The 24182-nt window shown below is 37.4% G+C and overlaps 1 protein-coding gene across 4 annotated transcripts; it reads left to right on the forward strand.

Moving 5' to 3' along the window:
* Window positions 1–771: 771 nt before the first annotated feature.
* CIA30 (complex I intermediate-associated protein 30) lies at window positions 772–22799 on the forward strand. Of its 4 annotated transcripts, XM_076189165.1 has the most exons (7): window positions 820–915; window positions 1374–1425; window positions 1595–1976; window positions 10554–10674; window positions 13391–13608; window positions 17102–17287; window positions 22515–22799. In XM_076189165.1, the coding sequence occupies exons 3-7, from the start codon at window positions 1614–1616 to the stop codon at window positions 22737–22739; spliced, it is 1113 nt and encodes a 370-aa protein (XP_076045280.1). In that variant the 5' UTR covers window positions 820–915; window positions 1374–1425; window positions 1595–1613; the 3' UTR covers window positions 22740–22799. The 4 variants fall into 4 exon arrangements, with proteins under 4 accessions (XP_076045279.1, XP_076045280.1, XP_076045281.1 ...); XM_076189164.1 differs by lacking the exon at window positions 1374–1425 and having other exon boundaries at window positions 772–915; XM_076189166.1 differs by lacking the exon at window positions 1374–1425 and having other exon boundaries at window positions 836–874.
* Window positions 22800–24182: the final 1383 nt, after the last annotated feature.

Genomic DNA, 24182 nt, shown 5'->3' on the forward strand with positions numbered 1-24182 from the left:
GGGCCCAGGGGGCCCGGGCCCCCCCCTTTTGGCTTTGGCCCTTTGGCCCGATTTCATTTCAGTTCACTATTTAATTTTTATAATCCATGTTTAATCCATGTTATAATCCATTTTTATTATCATTGTATCATTTATGAAAGTTATGGAAAGTTCTTTAAGGTTCGATAACATCTTGATTTCCGCTGACTGTTTTTCCGCTAATATCCGCCTATATAAGTGACCGCTGCGTTCGACTCTCTCTCTTTCTGTTGGTATCTGCCGCATTGAATGGTTGTTTTGCTGTTTGGTTAAATATATGAAAGGTTTATCGCTGGAACTCACTACATTGGTGCCCCGTGTGAGGATTTTATTGTACGATTCAATAAAGTTTTGATAAGATACAAAATTCCTCTCTCATTTGAATCCGAAGAGAAACACTGGCACCTAGAGCAGATGGTTATGCCCATTCATTTAGGTCAGTCCGCCAGTTATTAACAAATAAGAATCCCGTGTGTGGAGAAACGGTAATGCTAATGCTCGTTAAACAACCGAAAATTCTGCCGTCGGGCCCCCCCCAAACTTTGTTCCTAGATCCGCGCCTGCATGTAAATATGAAAAAAATAGAAATTAAGTGATAATTACACAGCTTTATAGTGTTCAATATATGTTTTAATATCTTATTTATCTTTTTAAAAATATTGAATAAAAAAGAGACTGCTATAACATGGACGATAGACACCCATGTTTGAATTTATATTGCGCTCATTTGTTGTAATCTATGATGAATACCTTTCACTAGATTACTACAGTTTGTGATCGATGATTCCTAGTAAAGAATGTAAACATAACAACCTGTGCAGTTATGACAGCCGGATTGCATAGTGAAGTAATGAATGTGAGGACAGGAACATAAGATCCATCATAAAATAATATCTGGTAAAAGCATTACGCCCTAAGGGGTCCCATTTAATAATTAATGACGACTTCTTCCTCTTTACTATGCTGCAGCTCGATTACTGTATAGATCAGGGGTTCCCAAACTTTTCAGCTCATCGACCCCCTAATAAAGTTTAAGATTTTCTATAGACCCCCAAACTATTAATTTACGAATTATGTCAGTTTATTATTATTATTGGTCTTGTTATTGTTATTAATGCTAGTAATATTATTATCATGATTATAGTAATCATTATCATTATTATTATCATTATTATAATTATTATTATTTTTATTATTGTTATTGTCATTATAGTTTTAGTTATCAATAGTGTTATTGTCATCATTATGATTATCATTTTTGTTGTTGATATTATTGTTCTAATTCTTTACTGTAGTTCTTGTTTGGTCTCATGAATCACTTGTGGTAATTCTAAAGTCACAGTTTTTTTTTCTAGGAGGCTACACATTCACTGAAACTGATTGATACAAAATGCATAATTCAAATAAGTTAGTGTACATTGATGCTAGTGCATACACTAATGATTTTTTTGTCCAAAGTGCAGACTATTATGACCCATGTATTTTATTTGCATTAATGTTGTAATTCTTACAAGATAATAGTAAGTCACTTTTTATTTTAATTTAATTACCTTTTTATTTTGTTTCATGCCCACAGGTAACACACAGATGAGGCCATGTTGCCTGGATTCCCAATCCATCATGTCAAGGCCTCCCAAAACTTGACAAAGGTGCACAAAAGACTTTTCAGTGAAGTCATCCATCTATTGAGCATCCGTGTATCATTACAACCAGTAAAGAATCATTTTAGAAATTCACACACAAGAATTATCTTACAGAAAACTGATTCATTAAAGTTATGCACAAGCCGAATGGTATCTACATCGAATTCTGCTTTTTCTCATATTTTGTCTCAAGGATCAGAAAATCGTTCACGCTTAAAGATTGACCTTTTACAAAGCAAGGTCTCTTGTACCAGCACAGCATTTCAAAGACATTTATTTTGGGAGAAAGATGTCAAAGGTGGATATGCTAGTAAGGTAAGGCATTGTGATATACCAGTATAGTTGTACAGTATGGAGTAAGTGTGTGACCAACTGGGTAGATGCATGTGGTGGTCCTATATGATGCACACACCAGAGAGGAGTACTGGACACCTCCACATGCTGTTCTGCACCTTTGCTCCATATAAAAGACTGAAATGGTGTGCAGAAGTGTAGTTGTGGCCACCTCCATAGAATGGTGCAGAGGTGCAGGTGCAGAAAATGTGAAATTGCCCTCTGCACTAACATTTTCCTGTATCCTTGCAAGCTGTTGTCACATGAGATTTGGATGCCTGATGTGCTAAGGAGAGTATGAAGAAAGTTCTGCAGCCTGCCATGTTCTCCCTGTTGCACTGCACTAATTGGCTAAATCTATTTTTGAGGTACAACACTTCTCTTTCCAGCTCTATTGCTGTAGAGGGGATGTTCTTCTTGGGGGAAGGGTTCATATGTAATAAAACCAAAACAGCCCAGTCTGCATATGAGAACTTTGAAAGATTTGTCTTTCTCAAAGGAATTCAAAAGCTCCTGACTTTTGTTACTAAAGAAGAGGAGGAGAGTGAAAGTAGAGTGAATTGCACTACATGAGGTACCCATTATATAGTTTTTAGATAGCCATATATACTTTCTATAGTATAATTGATTTTCTCTTTAACAAAATATGACCTTTATTATGACTCAGAGGGTATGTTAATACTAAATGTATTGTTTCCCTGTACTAAAATTTTACTTGCCATTGACCTATGATTGGGTTATATTTTGACCAGCCAATCATAAGTCGATATGTTCACATGTCAGTCTTAGTTACATACATTATGTAGAAATATTTGAATTATTGATCGAATCCCCTCATCAACAAGAGCTAAGATAAAAGGAAAATGGGTTATGGATGGGAGTGGGATGGGTTAGGATGGGTGCTTGTTTTGCCTGGCTACCTCCCTTATAAGGGGAAGAAACCTATTAATAATTTTATCAAACCTCAAGCTTCAAATATATTTGCATCAGTTTTTTGATATAGTTTACATGCTCAAGAGTTCCATATGAGAATGATTTAGAAAAATAGAAATACAGATACTGCAAATGTATACAGTGAAGTGTGAAATTGAACCAACCTGTTGCCCCAGGTCTTTTTTGCAGGAGACCCACATCTCCCAGGTATCCAGCAGTGGCCATGGGACAGGCTCATAGGTCACTCAAGGAAGAAATATTGCATTGTTGGCTAGGGATAGTGTGGGGCAGTGTAGGATAAGTAGACGAGATTTGCAAAGGATAAGGGTGGCAGAGAGCTAGGTAACTCTTAAAGGAGAGAGATTAGAGGAAGTGTATAGTTTTAAGTATTGAGGGTCACATGTAGAGGGAACAGAGGAGTGGCGAATGGAGGCAAACTATGGAATGAGGGAAGCTAGACTTGGGGTGAATGAAAAGTGTCATGAGAAATAGGCATCTGGGAATGGATGCAAAGAGAAAGTTCTATGAAGGGGTGATTAACCTAGCCTCAAAATGATTTACAGTTCCAGTTTATTCTATATCCTTGATTCCCAATTATATAGATTTAGGTTAAAGATAATGGAGGGAAGTGGGAGGTGAGCCAGTTATTGTTTGCAGACGATGCTCTGCTTGTGCTAGGGTCAGAAGAGGGATTAAGGCAGTTAGTGACAGAGTTTGGGAAGGTATGTAGTAGGAGAAAGTTAAAGGTAAATGTGGGTAACAGTAAGGTGATGAGATGTACAGGGAGAGAGGATGACAGTAAGTTGGAAGTAAGTCTTAACCATTTCATATGACTCAAATTCTCGCACACAGTATTGGCTGCCATATGTAATTTGCATCATACTACTAGCATTACTCTAAGTAATAATAAACACAGAAAAAGTGATCAAACCAATTCATTGAATCCAGGGGTAACTCATGTACAACTACAAAAAAATATATCAAGACATTGATGCTGGCATCCTTGTGTACCCACATGCGCCTCATGACACCTATGTAGGCATCATTGTACCCAGGTGGTTAAAGGAAAGGGGCTGGAGGAACTGATCAGTTTTAAAGTGTGACCACTTTGAAAATCAGAATTGGTTTTTAGTACTACCCAAATTCTATGAACTTGCTAAAGTTCATAAGGAAGGAGTCCCTCTAAGGCCTTTCATTGCCTTTAGAGGCTCCCCCAACTTACAACTTAGCAAGGGTGTTGCGAAATGGTTGAAGCCCGTAGTGGAAATATTGGAGGGGATGCTGAAAAACTCTGCTGAATTTGTTTAAAAACTACATGGAATGAGCCTGGAAGAAGGGGATTGTATGGTGTTTGACATTTAGTCTATGTTTACTTCCTTACCACAAGATTTGTTAAAGCTGGCTGTGCTGGCCACAATTGAGGGTGGGGGGACTTTGTGGATAATGAAAAATTGTCATCAGGGGAACCTGTGAGATTAATTAGTTTGTGCCTGGACTCCACCTTTTTCAGGTTCAGGGACAAGGTTTACCATCAAAAGGTAGGAATGCCCATGGGCTGACCTATCTCAATGGTGCTGGTGGAAATGACAATGCAGTGATACAAGGAGGGGGTAGCAACTGTGGATCTTATACCTGGATGATGTCTTTGTTGTAATTCAGGAAGAGGAAGTGGAACCTTTCTTCACCTTCTTAAATGGGAGGAATGAGGCCATCTAATTTGAGATGGAAAAGGAGGAAAATGGGAAACCACCATTTCTTGACATGGCTACAAGAGTTGGAACCAATTTGACCATGGGAGTGTACAAGAAGGCTTTACATACTGACTGGCTTGTTGACTATGACAACTGTCACTTGATTGAACACAAAAGAAGTATTGTTAAAACATTGTGGTTGAGAGCAGAGAAAGTGTGTTCTGTGAGTGAGAATATCAGGAAGAAGAACCACCTTAGAAAAGTCTTCAGAGATAAGTGGTACCTCATATCAGTGCTGAAAAGGTGGACAACAACACAGGAGAACAACATAATGGGTGAGAGAAACCATAGCATGTTGAGAATTACAATGCTGTATGTGAAAGGGGTGTCAGAAGTAACAGCGAGACTGCTAAGAAAACATGGGGTAGAAGGGGTGCACAAACCAATGAACACACTACATGGGGCTTTGATGAAGGTGAAGGATGTAGAAGGTGTAGCCAATCAGATGGGGGTGGTATTTACCTAGTTGTATTATATGGGAAGGGAGCTATGCTCATGGTCACCCGTCTTTGTATCTTTCAGCATCAATTTTTAAAATCTTGAGTAGTATTTGCACACACTTTTTTTTTTAATCTTAAGTTATTCTGGATATCCAGCACTCTGTGTGGAAAGCTTTTTTTTTTTTTTTTCTCCCTACTGTTATCCTTTTTGAGTCTTTTCATGACCTCTTGTTTTTCCATTGTCATTTTTTAGTAAATCATTCCTATCAAGGATTTCCATTCCTTTCATGATTCTATAGATAGTCAGTAGATCACCTTTCTCCCCTCTGCTCTAGTGTTGGTAGTTCCAATTTGGATAATCTTTGTTTCTTTGTTCATATGTTAATTTGGAAAGAGCTGGTGCCAACTTTGTCGTTGCTCTCTGTATTCTTTCTAATTTCCCTATATTCTTTTTAGTACTGGGTGTCCACAGTGTTGCTGTGTATTCCAGTTTTGGTCTTATTAATGTAACTAATATTATTTTGATCATTTCTTCATCCAAATAGTCAAATGCCACTTTCATTGACCTTAATAGGTTGAAGGTTTCTCCAACTATTTTGTTTATATGTTTATCCGGTGTCATGTCTTTGCTGATTATTACTCCAAGGTCTCTTTCCGAGTTCACTTTTTTTATTTCTTCTTCACCAATTTTATAATTTTTTGATATTCTGTTTTTACTTTTTCCAAACTCCATTATACTACATTTCTTGATATTGAAGTTCACTTCCCACTTTTGAGTCCATTTCCAGATTTTGTCCAGGTCTGATTGTAATGATTCACAGTCCTCCTCTGTTCTTACTTTCTTTAGTATTTTTGCATCATCTGTGAAGAAATTCATATAACACTCAACTCCTTCATCCATGTCATTTATATATATGGCAAACATGATTGGAGCCAGCACCGACCCCTGTGGGACACCATTTATCATTTCTTCCCACTTAGAGTATTTGTCTCTAATTACTACCCTAATTTTTCTCCCAGTCAGGAAATCCTCCACCCATTCTAATGAATGACCTCCGATGCCACCTATTGATTCTATTTTTCTTATTAATTTCTTGTGTGGTACATTATCAAATGATTTTTGCACAGTCTGCCCATCCATCCCTATTAGTCTCGAATAGAAGCAGATCAGGTTTGTTGTACATGATCTTCCTTGTCTAAATCCAAAATGATTTGGGTTCAGTATAGTTTTTTCTTCCAGGTTTTAACCCATCCACTTTTGATCACTTTTTCACATATTTTTGCTACTGTGCTTGTTCGGGAGACCGATCTGTAGTTAGTTGGATTTTCCTTGTTTCCTCCTTTATATATTGGTACAATATTTGCATTTTTCCAGTCTTGTGGTACCTTTCCTTCTTTGAGCGAACATTTGATTATACAGTATTCTATATTTTATCTGTTAACTCCTCTATGCATTCTTTCAGTATCAAATTTGCAATTTTCTGACGTCAAGGTTTTTTTATTTGGTCACTGATTTCCTTCTTTGTTATAGTTATTTCCTTCATGGGGGGGGGGGGATTTCTGTCATTCTATTCCCTCACAGTTAGGTGGGTTCTCACTTGTGAATACCAATTTGAAATGATTGCTCATAATTTCTGCCATTTCTTGTTCTTCCGTATATTCATGACTTCCTTGGCGCAGCTTTTCTATTTCATGTTTGTTTTTTAGTTTACCATTCACATATCTGTAAAATAGTTTAGGGTGTTCCTTGCATTTTTCTATTATTTCTTTTTCATAGTTTCTCTTTTCTTCTCTTCGCATTTTTACATAATCGTTTCTTAGTTTGATGTATATTTGCCATTTGCTTTTTTTTTTTTTTTTTTTCTCGTTTCCATTTTTTCCAGGCTTTGTCTCTTTTATCCTTAGCTTCACTACATTTTTTGTTGTACCAGTTCTTTATGTATACTCTTTCTTGCTTTTGTTGTGGTACATATTTGTTCACTCCCTCATTATAAATTTCTTTTAGTATATTCCATTTCTCTTCCATCCTTGTTTCTTCCTTTAGGAATTTTTCCCAGTTTGCATTATGAAAGAATTTTTTAAGTTTCTCAAAATTCATTTTGTTGTACATTGGTCTTCCTATTCTATGTTTCTCATTTCTTCTTAGGTCTATTTGCTCTTTTAATTCAAATTCTATTAGTACATGGTCACTCTTTCCTATTGGTGTTTTGTAATCTATTCTGTCTACAATTTCAGGTACTGATGTAAGTATTAAATCCAGTCTCAATGGTTCCTCATTGTTTCTGTATCTGTGTATCTGGTATTTTCCTTTATCCACTGAGTCATTGTGTATTCAATGGTCATATCGAGTAGCATGCTGCCCCATATGTCTTCACCCCTTAGTGTCATTTCTTCCCAACATATTTCTTTTGAGTTAAAATCTACACTACTACAAATTTTCTACTCTTTATGTGGTTGCTTTCAACTTTTATCATAATTGATTCTATATTGTTTTTTCCTTCTGTTAACTTTGTCACTTTATATGATGTAAAGTGCAAGGATTGTGAAGCATATTATTTAGGACATGAAAAACTGGCGACACAACTACAAGAACACCAGAGGGCAAAACAGGAGGGATATGAACTCAGCGATACTGAGACACTGCAAAAAATAGTATGAAATGGATTGGTAGAATGCAGGTGTCAAGTAGAAAGGGAGTGGAAAAGGTGTGAGGCTGTTTTTAGAAGTTTGGGCAAGTGACCATGCTAGCATTATTAGATGTGTCAATTTGAACCCCATTTATGAGGGCGTTAGGGACAGGCTGGACAGAAGACACCTGATCAGTTAGTGAAGTCTTGTTCCTCCTATAGGTGGAGTAGCACTATGACCTTTCCCCCACCCCTCCTTATGATGGTATCAGTTTCTGGGTTTGCTTATGTCTTTTTACTTGTCTGCAGGCCATATCCCATGTTTCAGGTTTTTAGTGCAGACAATGTGCTTCAAAACACTAGCTGGGGGCTTTTGTCCTCTTGCTTTATTTGTGGGCATAATGCACTGTACATTATTTATTTATTTATTTATTTTTCTATGTGTTTATTCGTTATTTTGAGATTAAAATCTGCTCAAGCATGCAGCTGAGACTTTAGAGTCTATATGGGGTACCTTTAAAGAACCAGAGTCACACATCATTTTGTCTGTGATGGAGGTGAATGGATAATTTTTTTGTGGTAAGGCAGATTTGCGAGAAGTTTTTGGCAGAAAGTGTTTTTTTTTTTTTTTTTTTTTTTTTTTTTTTTTTCCTTTATGGATTTAGAGAAGGTATATGAAAGGGTGGAAAGAAAGTCATTGTGGGATGTATTGCAGATATATGGGGTAGGAGGAAAGCTGTAAACCCCTTCCATATGATGATGCCTACATAGGCATCATGAGACATGAGTGGATATATGAGGATGCCAGTGTTGGTGACTTGATTATATTTATTTTGTAGTTATAGTGGAGTGACTCCTATATTCTGTGAACTGGCTTGATCATGTTTTCTGTGGTTATTGATATTTGGAGTGAAAGAAAATGAGTAATATAGCTGTAACTTTATATTTTATTATAAAAGTATTGTGATGCATATTTGTATTGAAGAGGTTAAGGGCAGTTAGGTTAGTAGTAGAGCTGGTGTATAAGTTGGGAATGGTGAGAATGAGTGGTTTAAAGTAAAAGTGGGACTGTGCCAAGGTTGCATCATGTCACCATGGCTGTGTGTACATGGATTGGGTATTATGGAAGGTAAATGTGAAGGTTATAGGCAGAGGATTGGAGATGAATAGAGAGACTGGAGGGAAGTGGGAGATGAACCAATTGTTTGCTGATGACACTGCTTGTGGCTGGGTCCGAGGAGAACCCAAGGCATTTGATGACAGAATTGGAAAGGTATGTGATAAGAGGGAATTGGAAGTAAATGTGGGTAAAAATAAGATGAAATGTATGGTAAGGACAAAACATCAGTGAATAAAACTCCAACTGTTCCCAGTGTTTAGCTCACTGCCCTTCCACTCATTTGTCTTCCATACTTCAACATAATGAGATGTACAAGGAATGAATTAGAGTCTTAAATGGGAGAGGTTAAAGGAAATGGGTAGTTTTAAGTATTTAGGGTCACATGTAGCAGGAAGTGGAGGGCTAGGGTGGAGGTAATCTGTAGAGTGAGGGAAGTAAGTAAATGTCTTGGGGGAATGAAAAGTGTATGAAAAATAGGTATCTGGGAATGGATGAAAACAGATTATATGAAAAGGTGATTGTGCATATGACACTGTATTGGGCAGAGACTTGGTATTTAAAGGAAACAAAAAAGGAGAATTATTGTTATTGATATTCCTCCTATTATTTATTTATTTTTCTTATTTCATTTTATTGTATATATATATATTTTTTTAGATGAAGTGCTTGAGAAGAGTGGTGGGGGTTATGAGGATGGATAGAGTGAGAAATGAGGAGGTGAGGAGAGCTTGTGTGGAAAGGGAACTGGTACAAAGGGCACATGGAAAGAATGAGTAAGTACAAGCAACAATAGTGTGGAAGCCAGAGGTGGACTGAGTAAACTTGAAGGGAAGACTGAGAATTGGATGGTTGTGGTGAAGAGGGCCTTGAGTAAGATGGGAATCTGTTGAGCAGGGAAGGGTAAAAGTGAGAGATAAGTGTGAGTAGAGAATGGTTGGGAATGGACAATAAATTGACCCAACTGGAAGGGATTTCTCCTTGTCTTCTCTATTTTAACATGAGACAAGGAAGGAGGGTTGCCATACAAATGAAGTGGTGGGGATAAACCAACCTAGGCTGTGGTCCCTGCTATGAATGTGTGTCTTGCTTCTGACCTAGGCAGTGGGCAGGAGGCAAGGATAGCCACCCTTTTTTCATGAGGAGCTAGGAGAGAAGGAAAACGAATGGGTGATAGATTAGAGTGGAATGGGTAGGGGTCTTACTACCTATGAGGGGAAGAAGACTTTTGATATATAAATAGATAACCTCCTAAAATGTATCTCTTACAGGCTGTTTGAATGGCCACTATTTCTTTCACTGCTCTAAGTTCTTTTCTCTTTCATATCTTTCCATTTTTGCAGACATATCTTTGGTTAAACCAAAGTTTTCTTCAAAGATCTTTTCTACTCAGGCTCAGTACGTATTTTTTCATTCCCAACAGTCTAGTGGATTTCCAGTAATACATGATCACTCTTCTCCATGGAACAGTGATAAACTAAGGAATCTGTAACATTGGCTATTAAGTCAGTAAATTAAATTTGGCTGGTGTGTCATCATCTCTCATCCTTGTTTTGTGTATACAGCTATTTGGTGTGGATGTATCCTATATGTATTAGTGTTTACTCTTTTCAGATAATTAACTTTTTCATATATTTGATAATAGTAGTGTATAGGTTTGACTGTACAAAGGAATTCTTAATTTTGTGCAGGAGAAGATAAGTCGAAAAACAATGATTCAAGAAGGGATGAAACAGCTGCGAGAAGAAATATCATTGTGGAAACAAGAAGTTAAGGAAAAGTTTGAAGATGATTCGATTATTGTTAGACCAGGTAAGCTTCTTATGGGTATATTGATTTCTTTGATATGACACACATATTCAGATTAGGGGAGCACCTATTTACTAGAGTATCACAGTGCTGATAACCCATTCTGGGGTAGTGATTAGATAGGTATATGCAATCATTACTTTAGGGACTATGGAAGCACCTCTGTGGACCAGAGCCTAACAATATTTTTCTGTATCAGAGATAATCTCTACTTATAGAGGAATGCTTAAGCAACTTTTTTTGCTTTGGTGTCACTCTTTTCTCCTGTTCCATTAAATCAATACTTTACCACCCTTAAATCTCCACCTCTTTATTTTACTGTGCTCCTGTAGGGAACAAGAGAGCTGCCACTGTGTTGCCATGCATGTCATAAGATGTGACTACATGGGACTGAATTAGGGGATTAAAGATCCTTTCTTTAAGTTTCTACTGTGAAGAGTCAAGGCAAAAGTATCTGAGAGGAGGACATCAACCAGAACCGAGGCAATTATGTCTGAATGTGCATGAATGTGGAAGAAGCAAGGACAGAAAAAAGAGGGGATTGTAGGGTTTCTATGAGAAAAAATATGAATGTTTTAGCATCAAGTGAAACAAAACTGAAAGGGAAAGAAGAGTTTGTGCTTGGAAGTGTGATTGGCAGGGTTTCAGGAGTGGAGAGAGGGTAAAGGTACAAGAAGGGTAGTTGTCTGATCAACAGAAGGATACAGTAAATTTCAAAGAAACCATGGGGCAGCAGAGAAGAGAAGAAAATGTTGGGCTAAAAGAGTGAATAGTAAAGATTATTATAAAAAAGGAATCTGTTGTCAGAGGTATAGTTGACAAGACTAGATGTATCACAATTTTTGACTGGCAAGAAGACCATTTCACTGTATGGAATATTTGCCAGAAACATGAGATGCAAGAGCCAAGAGAAACTCTGTGATTATGGGAAATGACTTTGATGCAATTGATCAAATTGTCTACATGTTAGGTCAGTGCAGGCAAAATGGTTATAAGGTTGGATAGAGTGAGAAATGAGGAGGTGAGAAGAGTGGGGATAGAAAGGGAGCTGGCATATAGGGATGATGAAAGATTATTAGGATGGTTTGGGCAAATAGAACGAGTGAAGAAAGATTACCAGAAAGAGTGTGAAAAGCAGAGATGGATGGAGTGAACTTGAGGGGATGACTGAGGATGAGATGGATAGATGGGGTAAAAGGGCTTTGAGCAAGAGGGGAATGTCCAGTTGAGCAAGGAATGGAGAAGCCAGGGGATAGAGGTGAGTGGAAAATGGCTATGTATGGATGATATTCTGATACAGTCTGAAGGGATTTCTACTTTTTTTTTTTTTTTTTGCATGAGAGGATGAGGAGGGAGGGTTACCATGTAAGTAAAGCAACCCTGCTGTGGATATGTTGTGTCTTGCTGCATTACTTCTGACCTGGGCAGAAGACAGGATACAGGGATGACCCTTCATCCATGAGGAGCTAAGATGAATGGGAAACAATTGTTGGTGGATGAGAGTGGAATGGATGGGGGTGGGTATGTGCCATGGTTGGCCAGGTCCCTTATAAGGTGGGAAGAGTGGCATGGTACATAGACAATTGATAATCTGACAATCCCCTTCTCTTATTCCTTTATATGTTAACATCCAGAACTTTTCCCATCCTCTCTTTGGATACCACTACATATTCCATTAATGCCTTGTCAACACCCTCCCCTCTACCACTCTGTCTCACAGTTACTTATATTTGTGTCTTTTCTTAAACACTGTATTCACTATCATCAACTCTTTTTTTATTTATATATATATATATATATATATATATATTTTTTTTTTTACATGTCTGTAACATCTCTCCACCATAGTTCTTACCTGACACCTGGTATCTCTATACTACTCCATCTAACAGCTCTTTTCTTTGTCATTCAGAATCCCCAATACCATTACATTTACATTCCTTCCAATACTCTGCTCTTATTTAGATAAATCCAAGAGTTCTTCCTCTCCTCATTGTTGTTCTTACTACCATGACCATATTAACTCCCCCCCTCAAAAAAGAAAAGAAAAATTCCCTCCACTCCACCATACAAGTATACTTACCTATCTTATCATCCAGCAGAGCCACTTCTTCCCTCCCTTACCTTCTTGTCACTCCTGACACTACATTATCCATCATGCATACAAGGTCAAGTCATCCTTCTCATTCAGCACATCCATATCATGTACATATTTACAATCTCTTTCCTTTTATTCTTATCTATACCACATCCACTCATATTGAATGGCCTAATTATGAAGGCGCTGGTTAGAGTCCTCCCAAACTCCTTTATGCATTGACTTTGATGAAAAGAAAATTACAGAGTAGGAGATCTGTAGTTCCTTCACTCCATTCTGCTCAGTCTGGTGTGACATATATGGAAACATGGTGGCAGCATTCTTCCCTCACCCTCTCCCTGGGAATTAGTAAGAGGTAGAATCATGGAAGTGGTAAAGGACAGGTTCAAGGAAATACCATGAATGAGGGATAGCAGTAGTATAAAAGTATCACCATTCCTAACATCGACAAATGCGTGATTCTGATTCATAGGGGCACCAGAAAACAATCCCTAAAGTATGAAGTATTCACTGTATGGGGTATTGATGGTAAGTTCTAGAAAAATATCAAAGTTCTAGATGCTCAATAAAATTTTGACTTTTCATCTTCTTCCTTCTTGATATTGTTGTTCTTCTTGACAGGGGACATGGACAAAGTATGGGTCTTTGACAAAAAAGAAGCCTTAGATAAGTGGATTGTGACCTGTGATAGCACACATGCAGAAGGTTTTAGTACTGCCAGCCTAGAGACATCTCCTGCTGGCCATGCTGTCTTCTCAGGAACTTTGAGCACACGTGTCCCCAAAGATGGCAAGATAAAGAAAGCAGGCTATTGTAATATGAGAAGTCTTCAACCGAGAGTAAGTTACCTTGATGATAAAAGACCCATGATTAAGGCAACTGTGGCCTAAAAAACATTGTCAGGCATTAACCAGACTAATATTTCTAGACTTACACATTTTATACAGTATGTGTATATATATATATATATATATATATATATATACATACATATATTGACTATATTATGACATATAAGATTTAATATATATACATATATTTTACAGTATTTCACAAGTGACATGTGAATCTAATTTGCAGAAAAAACCACTGGTAAATAAGAAACATAGTCCAAATGTTTTCATCTATTTAAGACATCATCAAGATGTCTTAAATAGACAAAAAGGTTCGGACTATGTTTCTTATTTACCAGTGTTTTTTTTCTGCAAATATACACATATATATATATATATATATATATATATATATATATATATATATATATATATATATATATATATATATATATACAGGTACTCCTCGTTTAACGACGACAATTGGGACCAGCGCGCCGTCGTTAACTGAATTGGTCATTAGGCGAAATTCAAACATCTTCATATACGTACATGTACTGTATGTACAATGTCCAGCAATACAATCTTTATTTTCGTGTATTTTACCTCTTTTATACAGTACATTAAAGCTTTATTTACTGTTTATTTACGGTGGTTAGGTTCCTAAAATTACCGTATATGACCAAATCCGCGTATGCTGACATTCCATATTGAATACCGGGGTATTTTTTTAGTTTCGACCATGGACGCAATATAGCAATAGAAATTTAATCATTAATTTTGTAAATTAAAATGTATCAACGTAATATGCAATTTTGTGGGCGGAAATGAAAGTAAAAAATACCATGCTACAAGAAAATATGCTAATGAACGAAGTTGGTAGCATAGGATCGGGACGCCATCTTGTTGTCTGCCAACGTCTCTCACGAGGACGAGCCGTATGACATTTAATTTGCAGGTAATGATTTATCAAACACAGGTTAGTTTAGTTTAGGTTAGACGGATTTATCATCCTTTCATTTCTTCGACATCGGCATCTATCATAACAAACATGGTGTACCATTCGTCCGACATGACTTCGTTACTTACAATATTTGTTTTAGCACCTTTTTTTTCCGCTCACAAAATTGCATATTACGTTGATACATTATAATTTACAAAATTAATAATCAATTTTCTATTGCTATATTGCGCCCTTGGTCGAAACTAAAAATTTACTGCTACCGGTATACAGGTAAACGTCGACTTACGATGGCCGCGACTTACGATTGTTCGACTTTACGATGACGACGACGACGACGACGACATGATAATTTAACCCCTTCCATACGGTGCCGCACACGTAGGCGTCATGAGGGGCAAGTGGATTCGCGACGCTGCCATATCGGCGTCTTGATTATATTTATTGTAGTCGCCCCTGTGTTTTTACATTCTCTCAAATGATTCATTCTCTGTGGTTTTCAAAATTCGCGGGTGAAAGAGAGAACGATCGATATAAGCGGTGACTATATTTTATGATGCGAGTATTATTACGTCACGTCGTACGGCTGGCATTGGCTGCTGCCCGCGAGATTTAAGTTTCGTACTGAAAATACATATTATAGTGTTTGAATATGGTAAAAAGGATAAAAATAATTAAATAAACTACTGTACATGTTTAATAGGCTATATTCAGTATCTCTGGTGGTTAATATACAGGTAGGCTAGGTACAGTGACCACGGAACAGAGTGGGGATCGACTTACGATGAGATCGTCTTACGATGGCTCTATCGAAACCTAATGCCATCGTAAGTCGACGTTTACCTGTACTGTACCCCAGGTAGTTTTTGCAGCTTGCAGCTTGCAGGATGGTAATGTAGACCTAAGCACTTTACCTCACAGCTAATATCCACCGTAAAAGTTCATTTATAACATCATACAAATTTGCCTCAGCCAACTTAATTATCGTACACGACGTCGTAACTTCGGGAGATTTACGTTAAACAAATGTCATAAAGCCCGTCGTTACTCCGAGTTGTCGTTAACCGAGTAGGTCATTAAATGAGGAGTACCTGTATATATGTATATACACACACACTCCTCCATTCAATAAGTAATGAGAAAATGTCAGGAGAGACACTATTTTCATAAGCTTACAAAACTTTGTCTCCTTCAAAATAATTGCCTCTCACATCCAGGGCTGTGGAGTCAGAGTCGGAAGCAATTATGGTGTCACTGGAGTCTGAGCCGGTAAAAATATACCGACTCCGACTCCAGTTAAATTTACACTTTATAAGGTCTTTGTTTAGTCTGTAGAGTTATGCAGTGCACACTCCTTATAAGTAGATTATATATATAAAAAAAAAATTATAAAATGTAATAAATCTCATCGTCTTATCTTCGTGGTCATTCCACTAAACCCCCAAAATGTCCTTGTGCAATGCTGGCTTTCAAATTTATACATAGACCGATTAACATCCAAAGTATTACTTGAATAAATTAGACACCTCAGTTTTACACCTGTTGACACACAGTCACAGGAGCTGTAATATTCCTGTCAAGTTCTATATGCATCATTTCCATCACTCCATCAGTTTGGTGGTTTCTCCCACTGCTGTGTTGCCAAACAGTAGGATAATTATGATTTCAACTGTAGACTAACACAATAACACTATCTCTTCTTTCATTTCCCCTCTATACTTTTTAACAATGAATTATTGAAATAAGGATATTTAAAGTTGAAAAAAAGTTTCACGTTTTAAACATGTTTAGCTGTATCTTGTTTTGTACTCGTATCAATAAGATCGGTTCTAGAACCAGAGTAATGTCCATCGCAATAATCGCATAGTAGTATCAGTATGTAGTTAAACCATGAGGTACTTGTGTCAGTAATTTCAGTACATTAAGACAAAAGAAGATATGAAAACATATGACTCGTATCAATAAGGCTTATTATCTCTATATTTACTGTTTCTTTTAAAGAAATTTGCCTAAACTTTTTATAAAGTATTTTCATTTTTTTATTTTGTATTTGCAAAACTATATATATGTTAAAAAATCTTCCATAATATTTTTTTATTATTAGGCTTGTATATCCTTTACAAAGGTTATATTTCAACCTTTGTTATAAGGTACAGTATTTTTTTTTTTTAAATGTACTTATTACTTATTTGCAAAGATATATATTATGCTAAATGTCTTACATTATAGAATCTTTTTTTTTTTTTTTTACTGAATTTTCTTCAATATCCTTTCAAAAATTTTGTCTCTACTTCACCTATAAAGTATTAATGAAGAGGTCAAACATAGGAAAGCCACACTATAACATATATATTTATTCTTTGGTATAAACCGCACTAATTTGTACTTTCAGAACCTAGTTTTCCACAGTATATAGTGTATGGTATTTCTTGTACTCATTGCAGAAACAGAAGAATGTTTTTGTAGGGTTTTCTTGGCATTGATCCAAATTTCTAATTCATGTATGAATTATTTTTCATTTAACCTTTTATGTTTCAGAAATCTTTTAAGAGAGAAGTTTATCTTGACTGGTCTTTGTATAGTCATATTGAGTTGAAAGTGCGAGGTGATGGACGGAACTACCTCATCAACATTTCTACCTCGGGTTATTTCGATGTCACCTGGAATGATATGTACAGCTATGTACTTTATACACGTGGAGGACCTTACTGGCAGACATCAAGGGTAACTGTACACTTATTTACAATCTAATTTTCAACTTGCTGCATATTTTCATATTGTGTGCCACTGTGTTTGTATGTGTATATATATATCAATCAGTCAAATCTCCTCCTTAGTCCACTGCTGAATAAAGACCTCTTTCATAGCATTCCATGATTCACACAACTGTGCCAACCTCTGCCATGTCACTCCTGCAAACTTCTCAGTCTCATCTCTCCACCTGTCTGGTCTCTTCCATGCTTCCCATCTCATGGTGTCCACCTACCCTCTTGTATATATCTCTGGGAAGAAATGTTGAACTGTTGTTTTAATTGTATTTACCTAGTTGTATTTTATGGGATGAGAGCTATGCTCGTAGTGACCTGTTTTTGTATCTCTCCGCATCCAGTTTATTCTTAAAATCTTGTATAGTTTTGGCACTCACTTTCTCTGTTTAGTTTGTTCCAGACATCAATCACTCTATGTGGGAAGCTATTCTTTTTCAAAACTCTTCTGTAACTGTCCTTCTTTAGCTTCTTTTTGTGTCCTCTTGTTTCTCTTCTGTCCCATTTTAATAAGTCATCTCTATCAAGAATTTGTTAAGGTGTTGATAGATGTAATTTCTCCAATCTTTGTTCGTATGTCAAATTTGATAGTGTAGGTGCCATTTTTGTCGCTGCTCTTTGAATTCTTTCTAATTTTCTTATGTTTTTTTTTTTTTTGTGCTAGGTGCCCATAGTGTTGCAGCATACTCTAGTTTAGGTCTTATTAGTACAACCAATATTTTCTTTACCATTTCTTCATCCATGTAGTCAAAGGCCACTTTCATTGATCTTAATAAGTTAAAAGTCTCTCTAATTTATTAACATGTTTATCAGGTGTCAAGTCATTTGAGATAATCACTCCCAAGTCCCAAGAGAGAGATGGTTGGGCAGACTGTGCCTTTCTGGACCTACAAAAGGCATTTGATGAGGTACCACACAAGAAACTAATAAGGAAAATAGAGTCAATGGCATCAGAGGAAAATTATTGGAATGGATGAAAGACTTCCTGACTGGAAGGAAAATGAGAGTAGTAATTAGAGATAAATTCTCAAATTGAGAAGAAATGATAAGTGGTGTCCCGCAGGGATCAGTACTGTCCCTGATCATGTTTGCCATATACATAAATGACATGGATGAAGGAGTAGAGTGTTATATGAATTTCTTTGCAGACGATGCAAAAATACTAAAGAAAGTAAGAACAGAGGAGGATTGCAACTCATTACAACAAGACTTGGACAAGATCTGGAAATGGACTCAAAAGTGGGAAGTGAAATTCAATATCAAGAAATGTAGTATAATGGAATTTGGAAAAAGTAAAAACAGAATATTGAGAGATTATAAAATTGGTGAAGAAGAGGTCAAAAAAGTAAACTCGGAAAAAGACCTTGGAGTGATGATCAGCAAAGATATGACACCGGACAAACATATTAATAAAATAGTTGGAGAAACCTACAATTTATTGAGGTCAATAAAAGTTGCATTTGTCTATTTGGATGAAGAAATGTTAAAAAAAAAAAAAAATTAACTGCACTAATAAGACCAAAACTTGAGTACGCAGCAACACTATGGACACCCAGTACCAAAAAGAATATAAAAAAATTAGAAAGAATACAAAGAGCAACAACAAAACTGGCACCAACTCTTTCCAAAATGACATATGAACAAAGACTGTCCAAATTAGAATTACCAACTCTGGAACAAAGAAGGGAAAGAGGAGACCTACTATCTATAGAATTATGAAAGGAATGGAAATCTTAGATAAGAATGATTTATTGAAATAGGACAATGGAAAAACAAGAGGACACAAAAAGAAACTCAAAAAAGATAATTACAGAAGAGATCTGAAAAAAATAGCTTCCCACACAGAGTGATAGATACCTGGAACAAATTAGACAAAGAAACAGTGTGTGCAAACACTATTCAAGATTTTAAGAAAAAACTTGATGCTGAAAGATACAAAGATGGGTCACCACAAGCATAGCTCCCTTCCCGTATAATACAACTGGCTTATTTCCCACTTTTCTACATTTTCTTTAAAATGGAGAAAAGTGGGAAATAAGCCAGTTGTTGTTTGCTGACGACACTGCGCTTGTAGCAGGATCAGAGGAGTGATTGAGGAAGTTAGTGACAGAGTTTGAGAAGGTGTGTGAAAGAAGGAAGCTGAAGATAAGTGTGGCAAAAAATGATGAGATATACAAGGGGAAAGAGTGGCAGCAGGCTGGAAGTGAGTATTAACCACTTCACTACGGGACTTAAATCTCGCGGGCAGCAGCCAATGCCAGCCGTACGACGTGTCGTAATAATACTCACATCATAAAATATAGTCACGGCTTATATCGATCGTTCTCTCTTTCACCCGTGAATTTTGAAAACCACAGAGAATGGGATAAAGAGCAGATTAGAGAGAATGTAAAAACACAGGGGCGACTACAATAAATATAATCAAGACGCCGGTATGGCAGCGTCGCGAATCCACTTGCTCCTCATGACGCCTACGTGTGCGGCACCGTATAGAAGGGGTTAAGGGAGAGAGACTGGAAGAAGTGGATAGTTAGATATTTGGGTGCGAATGTGGCAGGAAAGGGAGGAGTGGGGGTGGAGGTAGAATGTAGATTGAGAGAAGCGAGTAAATGTCTTGGTGGATTAAAAAGTGTAATGAGAAATAGACATTTGGGAATGGATGCTAAGAGGAGATTGTATGAAGGAGTGATTGTGCCCACAGCACTGTACGGGGCAGAAACATGGAACATAAGAGAGGAGTTTGAATGTGTTTGAGATGAAATGTCTGAGAAGTATGATAGGGGTTACTAGGTTACTATACTAGATAGAGTGAGAAATGAGGAGGGGAGGAGAACAGGGGTGGAAAGGGAGTTGGGAGATAGGGTTGATGAAAGAGTATTAGGATGGTTTGGACACATGGAAAGAATGAGTGAAGAAAGATTAGTAAAAGAGGTGTGGAAGGCAGAAGTGGAAGGAGTGAATATGAGGGGGTGTCCTAGGATGAGATGGATGGATGGGGTAAAAGGGGCATTCAAAAGAGAGGAATGTATGTTGAGGAAGGGCAGGAGAGGACAGAAGATAGGGGTGAATGAAGAAGGGTTGTGTATGGATGATGCTGTGATGCATGAGGGGGTGGGGGATGGGGGTGAGGGAGTATGTGTGAGAAATAAATTGATGCAGCCCGAAAGGATTTCTCCCCATCTTCTCCTTTTCTTCATGAGGGGACAGAGAGGGTGGGTCACCAAATTAATGAAGCAGCCTTGCTGTGGATGTGCTATGTCGTGCGACACTGCTTCTGACCCAGTGCAGTGGACGGGATGTGGAGTAAGGAAGAGGGTGGAGGGGAGTGGAGTATGTAGGGGATGGAATGGGTGGGAGTGGTTTCTATGCCATTTTCTTTTTGGCTACCTCCTGTGTAAGGGGGAAAAACCCTTTGGTATATGTATGTATATCCTTTATCTAATTTTTCATTATACAGACGCTCCTCTACTTACGTTCATTCATTTTACGTTTTTTCGATTTTACGTTTGAACTGACTAAAAAAAAATATATATATTTTTTTTTTGAGTGAATTCTTTAGTTTAGCGCACTCTCCGTAGTTCAAACGATACTTACGCATGACGCTGCATCCATTGTTTACATGGCACAAACGTGCCTTGCCTCCTCCTCCTCCCCCCTCCTCCTCCTCCACCATCTCAATTTATGTTGCTTGAATTTAATTTATTTGAAATTAATGTTATCATTTTACAATGTTATGTGTATAATTAATGATTTAGGGGTGTTTTATAAGATACGGTAATAGAATTTACGGATGTATGGTACAGTAACAACTTACGTTCATTTTCAACTTACGTTCGGCCGTTCAGAACGTAACTAAAACGTAAGTTGAGGAGTGTCTGTATTTACATTATTTCCTTTCAGGTTATGCCCCTAATATTAGGAATACAAGGGGGTTACACTAAATACCTATGTTTTCTCTGTCTGTGGGATAGCAGAACAGATGAGAGACACTGAGCATTGCGAATGCCCATCTAGAGAAATACTTCAACCTAGCTCACACAATGTGGTTGCCGATTTACTGGTCAACCCTCATCAAATTTTACCGTCACCTTTTTACATAAAACTTGGATTGATGAAGAATTTTGTAAAGTCCATCAATAAAGGAAGTCCAGCATTTGCTTTCATAAGGCAGCTATTTCCTCAAATCAATGATGCAAAATTGAATGGAGGTATTTTTGATGGCCCTCAGATTAAAAGCCTAATGAAGGATGAACAGTTCAATAGAGTAATAAGTGAAACATAGAGGAAAGCATGTCAAGCCTTCAAATAACTTGTGAACAATTTCCTTGGAAACAAAAGAAGTTCAAAAAACATGTTCATTGTTCAAGAACTGATGCAGAGTTTTAAGGCTCTGGGAACACATATATCAATAAAAATGTATTTTCTAAGATTGCATCTGGATTATATTCCTGATAACTATGGAGACTATGACGAAGAAGAAGGTGAAAGGTTCCACCAATACATTTGCACTATGGAAGAAAGGTATCAGGGATGATGGGACATAAACATGTTAGCAGAGTACTGTTGGTATCTGAAACGTGACTTACCTGGTGAAAAACACGAGAAAATAATTAATAATGTCTTATCTTCTACATTGATGTATATTGCTGCATATTTTCAATGTTAATAAAACAATATTATGATATTTAGTCATTATAACTTTGATATTAAGTCGTTATAAAAAAAATCATCATTTTGAATGAAAATATGGCTTTAACAATCTTCAATGTAATTTGATAATCTGAGCTGATTGACCAAAACCATTATGATTTTTTAATTCAGCATAACCAGATTACTTATGTTCAGTTAAAAAACACAACAGAAATATTCAAAATGCAGGCCTGTGTAATGAGAGTTCTTGGGCCTGGTTCAGAGACAAAGTGCCAGTCCCTACAGACTGCATTTCTAGATGAAGGTGAAGATATTGATGGTATTTTGAAACGAATAGCAGGGATGAGTCCAAAATATGATGGGGGGGCTTTCTGTTGACTCCAGATCATCATAAGAATTTCTACATTGTGTTGGATGTGCTGAATGTATTTACAAGTAAATAATCTTAATGTGGATTCCTAAGTTGCAGATTAAAGAAAAATTTTCAAAACTGATTCAAATGTTGATTCTAATTACTGTATTACTTCATTTTACAGATTCCATTCTCTAAATTCTTCCTCAGCAGCAAAGGTCGAGTACAAGACAAACAGTTTCCAATTCCTCTCTCCCGGGTTGTCACACTTGGGATTTCAGCTGGTGATGGAATCGATGCTCCTTTTCAACTTGAGATTGATTACATTGGGCTTTACTGTGATCCTATTCACATGGAAAGATTTGCTTATGAAATGTATAGGGTGCCTAGATTTATGGTAGGAGATTGATTTATATATGAATTTTTTTTTTCTGTACATAATGTGAATGTAATAAACAAAGAGATTGTACAGGCTTGTTATTAAGACGAACCTTGAAATTTTAGGCTTTCATATTATTACCACCAACAATTCACCAGTACTTCTATTCTCATGGACAACATTACTATGGCACCAAAAGAAATTTTAGTTCTTGGTTTAGTATGAATTAGGCATATATGAGTATTTTTCTATCTACTTATAAGCTGAAGGTCTCTTCCCTTTATATAAGGGAGGTAGCCAGACCAGGCATGCATCCACTCCCACCAATGTTTCCCTCTTATCTTAGCCCCTTTGTGGATGAAGGGTCATCCCTGTCTCTCACCTACTGCTTGGGTCAGAAGCAATGCAGCAAGACAAAGTACATCCACAGCAGGGCCACTTCACTTACATGGTGATCCTCCCTCCTCATCTTCTCATGTGGAAAATAAAGAAGACTGGGAGAAATCCCTTTGGGCCATATCAAACTATCACCCATACACAATCATCTTCCACTCACACCTATCCCCTGCCCTCTCCATTCTCTGATCAATAGATATTCCCTTCTTGTTCAAAGCCCCTTTCTTCCCCTCCATCCATCTCATTTTTGGTTGTCCCTTCAAGTTCACTCCGTACACCTCTGTTTTCTACACTATTTTTGCTAATCTTTCTTTACTCATTCTCTCCACATGCTTAAACCATCCTTATATATAATCTTTCATCTGACCTAAAAGGTTCCTTTCTACCCATGCTTTCATTCTCATTTCCTCATTTTCTACACTACCCAACCTTATAACTAACCATACTTCTCAGACACTTGATCTCAAAAACTTTTAAACTTCTCCTTTCTACATACATACATATACCAAGGCTTTTTCCCCCTTACAAGGGAGGTAGCCAAAAAGGAAAAGGCATAAAATCATTCCCACCCATTCCATCCCTGAATACACTCCACACCCCTCCACCCTCCCTCTTATCTTAGCACCTCCTGGATGACGGGTCATCCCTGCACCCTGTCCACTGCCCTGGGTCAGAAGCAGTGTCACAAGACACAGCACATCCACAGCAAGGCTGCTTCATTAAATTGGTGACCCCCCCCTCTCTGTCCCCCCATGCATAAAAGGAGAAGACGGAGAGAAATCTCTTCGGGCTGCGTCAAATTTTGCTCACACATACTACCTCACCCCCCATCCCCCAGCCCATTCCACCTCATGCATCACAACATCATCCATATACAACCATTCTCCATTCACCCCTGTCTTCTGTCCTCTCCCGTCCTTCCCCGACAGACATTCCCCTCTTCCCCAAAGCCCCCTTCACCCCATCCATCCACCTCATCCTAGGACGTCCCCTCATGTTCACTCCCTCCACATCTGCCTTCCATACCTCTTTTACTAGTCTTTCTTCACTCATTCTTTCCATGTGTCCAAACCATCC

The sequence above is a fragment of the Oratosquilla oratoria genome, chromosome 8, assembly GCF_046742065.1.
Source record: "Oratosquilla oratoria isolate Oo_2021 chromosome 8, ASM4674206v1, whole genome shotgun sequence".
NCBI lineage: Eukaryota > Metazoa > Arthropoda > Malacostraca > Stomatopoda > Squillidae > Oratosquilla > Oratosquilla oratoria.